The 12011-nt window shown below is 42.1% G+C and overlaps 1 protein-coding gene across 2 annotated transcripts in view; it reads right to left on the reverse strand.

The window, feature by feature from the left end:
- The window catches only part of EBF2 (EBF transcription factor 2), a 204508-nt gene that overhangs the window by 65551 nt on the left and 126946 nt on the right, over positions 1 to 12011 (reverse strand). For both annotated transcript variants that reach the window (XM_519669.8, XM_054656602.2), the window contains one exon: positions 1272 to 1353. In XM_519669.8, the coding sequence (XP_519669.2) occupies positions 1272 to 1353 (82 nt within the window). The remainder of the gene's footprint in view (positions 1 to 1271; positions 1354 to 12011) is intronic.

Raw genomic sequence — 12011 nt, forward strand, 5'->3', positions numbered from 1 at the left:
GGCGGATCACCTGAGGTCAGGGGTTTGAGACCAACCTGGGCAACATGGCAAAACCCCATCTCTACCAAAAAATACAAAAATTAGCAGGGCATGATGGTGCACACCTGTAGTCCTAGCTACTCAGGAGGGTGAGGCATGAGAATCCCTTGAGCCCAGGAGGTGGAGTTTGCAGTGAGCCAAGATCACACCACTGCTCTCCAGCCTAGGTGACAGAGTGAGACCCTGCCTCAAAAAAAAAAAAAAAAAAAAAATTATTCAGAATTTCAAGAAGACAACAGCAAAAGATAAACCTAGCAGCTGCAACGTGTCGCATGCCCACAGTGTGCTGGAAAGAGTTTGATCAAACAAATCCTCCCGGCTCCTGGCTCCGGGCTTTGCCACCTACTTACTGTGATTAGGGGCAAGTTATTTAACCTTCCAGAACCTCGCTTGTCTCAGGCGAAACATGAGGCTAAGGTTCCCCATCTCTCTCATGGCTGCAAGGATTTACTTTTTGAAGCCTCAAGCTTGCATACTATCGTTTAACATGTTTTTAATTTTTCTATGGAAAAGGAGGTGCCACATCTAGAACGGGGTGTGAGTGGCAGGAAAGCCATTTGGTGAATTAAATATGGGTGCTTCAAAGCTCAAGGAAGGGGGCCGAGAGGAGCTGCTCTTGCTTTCGTCTCCAGCCTGATACACTTTGCCTCGCTCTGTTTTTATTAGCTCGTCTCCTCAGTACATCAGTGGCAAGGGTGATGAAACCGGTGGCAGATTTAACTGCCAGGCAGCTGGGTCACCGTCCCGTGGGTCTTGTTGTCACGCTGCGATCTTAAAGTGACCACGCTGCTTGGGCTGCTGCCTTCCAGAAGGCTCAGAGAGCGACCACTGAATAGTTAATCGGTGGAAAAGGGAAGACAGGAGCTGTTGCTTGCAGAAAATACAGAGAAGCTGCTCTGAAAAATCCCGAGGTGGCTGAATATCAAGAACATGGTTCCTGCTGTGGGCAGCTGTGTGTGCAGTAGGCAGCCCGAGGGCTAAAAATCAAATCTCCAGCACCGGTTGGTGCCTCTCCCCGTAGGGCTTTGGCAATGGGGGCAGAAAGCTTAAACGCTACAAGATGAAGAAACTCTCAATGCTAGTGGCTGAGGGTCATCGTTTACCATTATCTTTTTTATTGTTAGGAGTAGCAGTGAATAGTAATTTTTAAAGAAAAAGAAAATAAAAAGAGTGAGAAGGAGAGAGAAAACAGGATGACTTATTTAACAGGAAAGATCTGCAGGGCCCCTTACCTGAAACCGTCTCATGTCCCTTGGGTTTCCTGCTGTTTTCAAACAATTCTGATTGCACTTGAGGAAAAATTTTAAAAAGAATCTGTGAAGAGAAAGCGATGTGTTACATTTTTCAGTAAACATTTTTTAAGGGAGAATATAGCTGCATTCCATTAGATTTGATTTGAAAGCGATTCTATTTCAGATCTGGGGAATTTCAACCTGCCCTGCCTGTGAAGGAACACTGCTGACCCTCTGCAATTTGCAAATTTGGATGTTTTCAATCTCAAGCCCAGCACCCGCTTCCCCATCACTGTGGGGGATTGTTAAGTGGTTCACAAGGTGGGCTTTGGTTTGTACACTGGCCCCCGGAGTTTGTAGAGCACTCGTTCTGGAAATTTTTTTTAAAAAGGCTTCAAATGCAGCAGTGACCCCTGCTGTACAGAAAGTCTTGCTCCAGGGTTAAAAATGGCAGGACCTGGCCCCAGAATCCCAGGGCGTCTCGTCTGTGTGGCTCTCCACTGGCCCCAGACACCTTCATGCTCATACGTGAAGGTGGCCTGATATATTCAACTAATGTTTACAAAATCAGAAAATGGTATGTTATCCTCCAAAGACAAAGTCCATCTGTGCAGGTATATGCCAGAGTTTTTATGATTAATAAGAAGTGTGAATGTCCTCTCAGTTCATGTATAGATTATTCAGAGAAACATGAAAGCACAGAATCATGGTCTGAGGTTAGCATTTGTCATATATATTTCTTGAAGCCAATATTCTCTCTTAAATGGCCTATCTGTGCAATTTTAAAATTGGGCATCTTTCATCAGGCAACTACGTTAACCAAGAAAAATGGCAGAAGTGGCCTTTCCAGCAATTCACCTAGTTAATATTTGAAAATTTGTTTCAAAATACAGTAAGTTTTTCATTTATTTCACTTGCAGAGTCCTTTCCCTTAAAAAAAAAAAAAATCCAGCTTTTGCAGTGTTAAAGTCCCAGGTGAGCTAGGCCTATTTCCCTTTCTGTTACTATGACAACGAAATTTTACTGCAGTCCCAAAGTCCCTCCAGAACTCTCACATCCATGTCTTGAATTAGAACTTTAAAGGAAAAGATATACATTTTCCTCAGGATTTACAAACAAAAATAAGTAGAAATCAACAATGCTTCCAAAAATTCTATTCTAAAGCAATGGTTGGTGAAATGTTCTCATTGCGACGTTCTGATTTTTATTTTTTGTTTAACAATCACACAAAAGAATTAGATAGCCCTCCAATTAAATGTATTTATCACTTTAAAAACTGATGAGGAGATAAACAGTAAATGATAAAGGAGGAGAGAAGGGGAATTGGCTCTTCAGAGTATTTTCTGTGTTTGAGGCTCTTTTACTCTGTTTGCTAGAAATATTTGGCCACATGCTTCCATGAATAAGGTTGAGTGTGAATTTGAAAGCAACAGCTAAATATTTTTTTCATGATTTTATAACATCTGCTTTTCACTTCTCTCTTTCAATCTTTTATAGGGTGGGTGGGAGGTTGGGCTTTGCTTCCTGTGCCCCGGAGGTGTTGGGGTCTTTATGGAAGAGACCTGCGGAAGGATAAGGCAGAGAAAATGTTGTGCGTGGCTGTCCGACCTCAGTGTTCAAATTCACAACCTGCCGCTGCTTTCTGAACGGCAGTGTCATCTCTGCCCGGGTCATCAGAGTGCGTTAGAAAGGAGAATTGCTTTTATGTAAGTAAAGATTGATCAGAATTCAAACATTTTATTTCTTGAAGGGTAAACATCCCCTCCGTTTGTACACTCGTAGCAGAGTCAGCCACGGACACTCACAATGCACGCAAATATTGCCTTTTCCCACTCGTGTGTGTTTCTGAACAATAGCCCCCGCTGCACCCCACACTGGCCCTCAACCACTCCCAGCGGCAATTTACGACTTACATTTTTCCCCTGCTAAACCCAAATGGAGGGCTTTTTCTCATTTAGTCCTTGATTTCTGGAAAGTTTTGCCACAACTGGGCTCCTTGTAATGTGTTCTGTGTGTGTTAGACTACCCCCACTCCCCGCTCCAAAATGTATCTGGTGAAAACATTAATGTTCATGAAGGCATTATTATATGAATGGTGTGGTAGGTGGAAAAGTGCAAAAGAGATAAATGTTTACATAAAATCAAATTGATTTAGGGAACCATGGAGCCTGCTGAAAGGCTTTATTCATTTTAAATTAGGACCCTTAACAGTGATTTGGATGGAAAACACCTAGTTTGACTCTTTGCTTGTCTGGGGGGCTGAATTTGTAACCTACACAGCCCCGTGCACTCTGAGGACTTAGCACTGGGTTCACGAAGGAGAAGGGGAGGTTAAGTGGGAGGAGGAAGAGGGAGGTGAGTGAGAGAAGACAGAAAGAGGCAGAAAGTTCTCTTGCATTACATAATATCTTCTAAAAGAAGGTATTGCTACTTCTAAATGGCTTGCACCAGAAATTATGGCCTGGATTTTTTAATATATGGATCTAAAAATTAATTAAAAGAAATTCTAGGGCTTACTGACATCTCCATTTTTTTTCCCTCTTACTTTAACTGGTGTCTTCTGGTTCTCCGCCCTCCACCCTCTCCATCCACCATGCTCAGGGTCTTGATACAAAACCTTCACTAATCATACCATCCATTTAGCCACGGGGTAACTTACAGGGAACAAATTCTCTCCAAATCCCCTGGGTCTAGATCCCTCCTGAAGCCAGAGCTGCCTGGAAAATGTCAGCACTCTCCACTAAGAAACGGGAAACCCAAATAAATTATGAGATTCAGACCAAATGTGCAGATTATCAGGATGAAATCTATTTCCACTTTCTCCAAACAATGTTGACGACGTGAATATCATAACCACGGTGCATGCTACACACGACAAAGCTTCTGATCCCATTCCTTAAGAGCGAACACTAACAATCACAGGTTTATCCTCATGTTACGGATGAAGAGGATCGGAAAGAGGAGTCAACATGGCAACTCAAACCTTCAGATGGCAATCCGGTCCCTAGGTCAGTGGGGCAGAAGAATGTACAAGAGCATTCCTTTACTCTACAGATCCGTTGGAAATGCCCCAAGGGTTAGCCTTGACCTGTGGCTACCAACTGACTACAGGACCAAGTTAGCTCACATTCATTCTCTCTTAACAAAGGAGTTGAATGGGATCTGTAGGGTTCTTTCTAACATTAATATTTTATGACTGCAAAGAAAAATGTACAGAGTTGAGAACCTTCCTTCCAAAAAGGGTTACAGTGGGGAAAGAAACCACTGAAAACAAGAGACCATGACTTATTGAAACCTGAGTGGGTGTGGCAGAGGTGGGAGTGAGCATTTCTGAGACGTAGGTGAAACCCACTGAGATAAAACTGTGAAAAATAAATAAGTGGGGACAGCTGACTGGTGGGAAATAGGACGTCCACGGTGATGCCGTGCCCAGAGTGGGCGGTGCCCTGAGGCTGATGGGCAGATTGTTGAGTGAGTTGCACTGTCCCTTTAGGACCCTTTCTCTCTGCTTCTGAGGCAGGGAGGGTGCTTCAGGAATAAGACAGATCAGAGCCACCTACATAACCTCTAACCATCCTGCACGGTCCAGCAGCTGAAGGGTACAGGGGTCACGGAGTGGAGGGAAACACAGTTTGCTGAGTAGCCACTCTCTGCCCAACACACAACACTGTATTTCATTCTCACAACAACCCCATGGGTGACGAATCATCCTACGGCTGGGAAAAACGAAGGCCTCAAGAATTTAAGAAACTTGCCAAAGATCACAAGCTTGTAAGTGGTGAACACAAGGACTGGAGCCTGGATCTTTGTGGCAACAAGCTCCATGTGGTGTTGCATGTTTCCTGCACCAATGACACTGTGAAGATTGCTGCACAGCTGGGTGAATATACTAGAAACCATCGCATTATACACTTTGAATGGGTTCCCTTGGTAATATGTAAGTTATATCTCAATACACCTGTTATTTAAAAAAAAACACTTCAAAATGGTCTAAAAATGGCACACACACACACACGCACACACACACACAACAGGAAGAATAAATCAGGAGAAAAAAAAAAGTGAAAGATTCTGGCTTCTTGAAGAGACTGCAATGTCCCAAGTTGAAATCAGTAGTCAAAGATAGACATACGGAAACATGGAACTAAATGCTTAATATTGAAAACTGCTGAATTCATTTATTTACTCATTTGATCAATATGTATTGTGCTCTGTGTGCCAGAAAGTTCAGGCACAGTGGCAAGCAAAGACCTTGGCCCCAAGGATCCCCCGACCAAACTATTCAAATACGTTTCTCCAGATTCTGAAATGAGTCTGGAGACCCCTGAATCTATTACTGAATACCCTCCTTTCCAATCTCTAAAATACTGGAATATCCTGTACTATTCAGGAATACAGTAAAAGTGTGTAGGTGGCTTCCACATGTCTTCCGCCATCCCACCCATCTCAAACGAGATGCACAAATACAGTGCAGAGTTAAGGTTCCGTGGTGGGGACAGGAGGCTTGAAATCACAGGAAAGGTAACTACTTAATATTCTTGCCAGACTCTGGAATTCTCATCAATGGTCTATCACAAAACCCAGCACAATATTTCTCCAGGATTTATGGAAGAGGCCATTCAATTTACCTCCAAATTGGAATACAAGATCTAGTTCCTCCTTAAAATTTTTAATACAAAAGAAGTCCATAAGGCCAGGCGCGGTGGCTCACTCCTGTAATCCCAGCACTTTGGGAGGCTGAGGTAGGAGTATCACGAGATCAAGAGATCGAGACCATCCTGACCAACGTGGTGAAGCCCCATCTCTACTAAAAATACAAAAATCAGCTGGGCGTGGTGGCATGCACCTGTAGTCCCAGCTACTCAGGAAGCTGAGGCAGGAGAATCGCTTGAACCTGGGAGGTGGAGGTTGCAGTGAGCCGAGATCACGCCACTGCACTCCAACCTGGTGACAAAGCGAGACCCCGTCAGTAAAAAAAAATAAACGGGAATTCACATAGATGGAATGTGAACTTAGTAGTAGTTAACAGCTACCATTATACAGAACCTGACTGTATACAAAATAATATGCAAAATGCCTTTCACTCTGAAAACTTAGTTCCTTACTCCCTTAAAAAAGAATCTAATTCTGCCTACCCTGGAAACAACTTCTGCTATGATAATGGCCACATTTTATACATCACAGAGATGAGAACACCCCAGGCTCTCCAAAGACCAAGAGAGGAGATGCTGTATCTGGTTCTCTTTCTCTGCCATGATGGTCACATAAGCAGGCTAGGTCACTAAAGGCTGAGTCAAACGTACAGTTGATATGGCCTCACAGACCACATAGGGACTTAACCACGTGTGTTCATTGATTTTGCAGAAGACACTTTCTGTCTGGATTAGCTGTTAAACCTCCTTGTTTTTAGCCCAATAAATTAAAATACAATTGAGTTTCACTGTTTGTGCATGCCTCTGAAAAGGAGATAGCCCATTTCCCTTAAAACTCTCTCATACCATTTCTGAGAACTATGCAATACAGGGACAGGCTGGGTCATAGAATCACATTTGAAAGGAATGGGCAGTTGCCTCTCTTCTTCCAGGATCCTCTCCACAAGTTTACATCCTTTGGGGGATTAGGCAATCCAAGCTCTCACACCAGACTGAGAAGCCTACTGGGTGGCCACACCCATGAGTTCATTTTCTCACTCTGAGAATGGCCCTCATAGCAACTCACTCAGCTTTGTATGGTAAGAAAACTCGCAAGTGATTGCTTTCCACTTGAGACCAGAGAAAATCTTAACGGTGGTGTTCCAGTTGTAATCTAGATCTTAACTGGAATATCATCTTTGACCTTTCCAACAACAGAGAACATTCTTTCCTCCTTCAAGGTCCCCCAGCAGAGTCTACACCCAGTCAGCCCTAGGGAAGCTGAAGGTTAGCAGTGGGACCCAGCCTTGGCCTGAAGATGAAGTGCCCTGGATACATCTATTGGTTGTTGAGGTGTCAGCCCAGGCTACAAAGGGCCCTGAAGCTTTTAAGATCTTGTGAAGACTCTGACTAAAGTCCACAAGAATGAAAAGACTCCAGGAGGTCAAGCTCCCAATGGGCTCTTGTTACACCCTACAGTAACTTGGTGATGACGCATCTGAGAACACTTGGCTTAGTATTTGAGATCTGCTTGGCAAGATGGTGGCTAGCACAAAAGCCCAAGAAGACTCAAGGAAAGGAAAGATGACTTAATAGTTTTGACTACTGGCTTCTTTAGGCTTAAACGAAATGAAGTTTAAACTCATTTTTGTAAGCTGATGTTCTATCGAATCCATTTAGTTAAACAATCCCTCAAACTGTAAAAATAAACACATGAACAGAAGAGGTATAGAATCTTTAATCTCCACAGACATTCCTAAGGCAGGGACTTATTACCATTAAGGCTTGTTCACCCAGATTATTTCAGTAAAAGCCCATTTAAGATCTGAAAAATTTAACTTTACAGAAATGTTTTAAGCAATAAATTTTCTTATTTCCAACTACACTCAATTTCTCAAATTCCTCTTGCCTAAAAGACTATGATGAAACAATAATTATAATTAATAATAGCCTATATTCATTGAGCTTATATTATTTGCCAGGTACGATTTCATGTAATCTTCTCAACTTTGGGAGGAGGAAAATTAACATCCCCACCTTACAGAGGAGATAAACAAGATTCAGAAAGGTTAAATGACTTGCCCAAGTCAAAACAGCTAGTAAGCAGAAAAAATAAGAGTGGAAGTAGTCTGTCTGACTCTTAGCAAAATGCTGGTCTGTTGGGAGCTTGGCCAAGCTTTGGAAAAAAAAAAAAAAAAAGGCTGAACATGTTGCCACGCGGCGCTGTTTCACAGGACAACTGCCTTACTGATCCACATGGGGGATCCTGTCATTGTCTTCCTCTTCTGCTGGAATGAGAGTGGAGTCCTTCATGTTGCAAAACAAAACAAGCAAACAAATAAAAATGTCTACCATTCCTATCAGGGAGTGCACTCTCTAGAAGTTCTGTGACTATTTTAGAGGATGCAAAGGAAAAGATAAATAAATCTATCAGATATTCAGAAAACAAAACTTCTCAAGAACCCAAATTGTCCAAAGAGATGGCATAGCCCAAATAGCTTCAGCCTTTTGGAAAAAAAAAAAAAAAAAAGGTTACTCAAGTGCATGAGGAAGATTCAGGACCATTTGTCTATGAAGACAATGGGAGGGAAAAAGCTGAAAATCAAACGTGGAATGAAAGAAGTTGAATTAAATCTTGGAAAACATTTTTTGGGAATCAAGTCACCGAGGCTAAATTTTGGAAGCATTTACCCAAGGGACAGAGCAGGAGCTCCATAATGGAGATTTTTAAATAGACCAGCAAGCTAATGCCTTTGGTAGCAGATAATTTCAGTCCAATATGCGGCAGCTAACTGGGGTGTCCATACCAAGCCCACGTGATTTCACAGCTTCTACAGTGGCGATGATGATGATGATTTAATTTTTACTGTAAAAATTAGGGACTTTCAGTAACAATTAAAGACCTTATGGCCAGGCGCAGTGGCTCACATCTGTAATCCTAGCACTTTGGGGGCCGAGGCAGGCTGATCACTTGAGATCAGGAGCTTGAGACCAGCCTAGTTAACATGGTAAAACCCAGTCTCTACTAAATATACAAAAATTAGCCAGGTGTGGTGGTGCACTCCTGTAATCCTAGTGACTTGGGAGGCTGAGACACGAGAATCACTTGAACCTGGGAGGCAGAGTTTGTAGGGAGTCAAGATTGTGTGCCACTGCACTTCCAGCCTGGGCTACAGAGTGAGACTCTATCTCAAAAAAAAAGCAAAAAACCCAAAAAACAAAAAACAACAACAACAAAAAAAAACACCTTTCAAGGCCAATAGTGAGGACTAGTTATTCATGCAAAGTGTTTGGGTAAATGCCTGGTACAAAGTAAGTCTGCTTCTTCACCTTTTGGTACACATATGTATGATCCCTTCCCATGTATTGCCCCTTTCTCCCCCACCACATTTTAAAACAGCCCATTTTCCAGACAAAATTATTCCAGAAGGAGCTGTCACGAATTTAAATCTGGTCCTCTCTGCCCTGCTTATCTCTCCAATATTAATATGTACTACACTGGAAGAACTTCCCTTAATTTTTAAGAGAGGGATAGTAAAAGAAAAAAAAAACCACACATGTCATTAATCCACTCTCACAGATAGTAGGGGAGAAAACGACATCAAAAACACAAAAAATGGTGGATGGGAGTCCTCATTCCTGTTTTCAGTAAACTCTGGCCAGCAAAAAATTCAGAGCTACCCACACAATATGCTGGCTTCTGACTGGCAACAGGCCCCATCGAGTCACTTTCTATTCCATGCTCAAGTCCCTGGAAGTGGCATTTCAGTTTGGCAAGAGCTCCTTCATCACTCAACACACTGCCTTCTGAGTAGAATCTGCTGCATTCATTTAGACATCAGGAAGGAGCTACTTCTCCCACTATGTAAATCTGACTCCCTGACTCCATACCGATAGACTTCATTTCAAAGGAATTTCATGATTTCCTCTGAAGGGAATGTCTCCCATAGCCCAAGTGGCAAGCAGTTGACTGTAAACGGCCGCTGAAGTGCAAAAACAAGGGGCCAATTTGATTCTCCACTTATTTCTGATTGGTAACTACAGTTTCTGAGGACCTGGGGTTAGATGTTGGGAGGTTTTTGTGTGTTTGTGGTTTGGGGTTGTTTTTTTTTAATCCCCCCTTCTATATTCAGACGCATCTTCATTCTGCTGAATTCTATTCCTCGACACCATGAGGCTCACAGGGAAAAAAATCTCTAAGGAAAAGTCCTTGTTTTTGTACTCAGATAAAAATCTGACACCATTAATGAAAATAATAATTGAACTCTTTGGGCTTGAATTGGAATGAGACACACACTAAGAGCATGTTTGTAATTCTAATTGTTCTCACAAAATGTCTTTGGAGGGCTCTTTGCAAAGCACAAGTTTCCATCCTTTCCTTTTTAGTAAAAGAAACAACCCATGTCCTCTTCTTTGCCCTTATCCTTTCCTCTGTCTTCTCATCCAGAAAAGAAAAAAGAACTCAGCAAAACTGAATCATATTATGGACTTCCTTGAGAAAAAAATCTTTCCGTGAGACTTCAGAATCAGAATACAAATCTATTTCCCTTTCCAGTACCATGACTCTCGGGTGAAGGAGAGAAATGAAGTTATTAGTCAGCCATCAGCTTAATGGGTCCTCACTGTCCCATTTCCTCAGCACCCCTTCCCCATCCTTCCCCTCCCCCTCCCATTCTCTGCCCTCCCCGCAGAGCTCATCTATGCTAGGCTGAGCAGTGAACACCAATTACACCCAGAGCCCTTTGCTGCTGCCTGGTCCGCTGGTTTTACTGTTTTGCCAGATGGTTGAGGCCAATGTGTAAAACTCTCTACCCTACCATTAATTCATAACTCGGTAATAACTTTCCCACGACTCCAGGAAATTGAAATGGAGTGCAAATGTGGAGATTTGGAAAGGGAATCAAGGTTGGACAACTATTTCACACCTGCCAGAACAGATACCAGTGAGACAAAAAGAAACCCTTATTTACCCAGGCTGGAGCATTACTTTCCCTGAACTAAGGCAGAATGACGCAACATGCAATGTTGGAGAAAGTGGCAGACAAAGTTCAGAGTGTGGGCTTCTCCTGGCATCATTTTCTCTCTGCAGTTTTCAGCTTTCTACCTATCGCAACTATGGGTTCACTCTCCAATGACCTTGAGATTGTGCATCTATGTAACGTTATATTCTTATGACAGATTCATAGATTAGCAGATATGAGTGCATTCTCTTGCTAAGACAGGACACCATCCAATGTTTGTTAGCATCATTAAACTAAAACTGACTTTTCACCTGCTCCCATACCATATGCAGCTGCAAATTTTTAAATTAAACTATGAAGCCATGCATAAATTTACATATATTACAGACTAGCCTCTCCATTTAACATGCAAATGTACTCCAATGTTTCAGAACACCTTCTGTCGCTAATTAATTTGCTGAATTATAATTAGACTAATCCTGCATAATTAATAAGCACAGATTTTTTTTTAATTTGTAAGCAGCTTGAGGAGATCATTCACTTCCTTCTATAAACTGCTAAGTAAGTGTTAAAAAAAATCTGGAAAGAACATGTGTGAAAAGGTATGTTTGATGTCGCATACAAACTCAAACTAGCATGGAAGATACAGAAGTCAGTATTGATAAAGGTACATATTTGAAGCCAACATTCAAACAATCAAAAAAAAATCATATCCAGAGGATGGGGTCTAATTCTCCCTTTGTCTACTTGTATATAACGTTTTATTCTTTGCCTTCTAGCCGTCGGATCTTCCAAGATCACAGAGGCGGGAAAGGATTAAAGTAACCGTATGTTGTATTAGGAGAGATAATGATATTAACACTCCACTGTATATCAAAACACTCTGTGCATGCTGGGTGCTTATAAGCTCCTTTGATGGTATTTGGAATCATTTTCATTTTGGCTGCCAAAAACACCCGAGATCCATCTAGTGGAAACAATTAAGTTCCATTAGGACTGTATCCATTCGGTAATTATTACAATGAAGGGTCCCTCTTTCATGCTGGAGAGTGGAGTCTCAAAGAAAAGTATGCATCTGTGCACTGAAAAATGTGAAAACTATAGAGTTTTCCAACCGAGCATCAAGCTTCATTTTGACTCCCAAAAAT

Source organism: Pan troglodytes, chromosome 7, assembly GCF_028858775.2.
Source record: "Pan troglodytes isolate AG18354 chromosome 7, NHGRI_mPanTro3-v2.0_pri, whole genome shotgun sequence".
Classification (NCBI taxonomy): Eukaryota; Metazoa; Chordata; class Mammalia; order Primates; family Hominidae; genus Pan; species Pan troglodytes.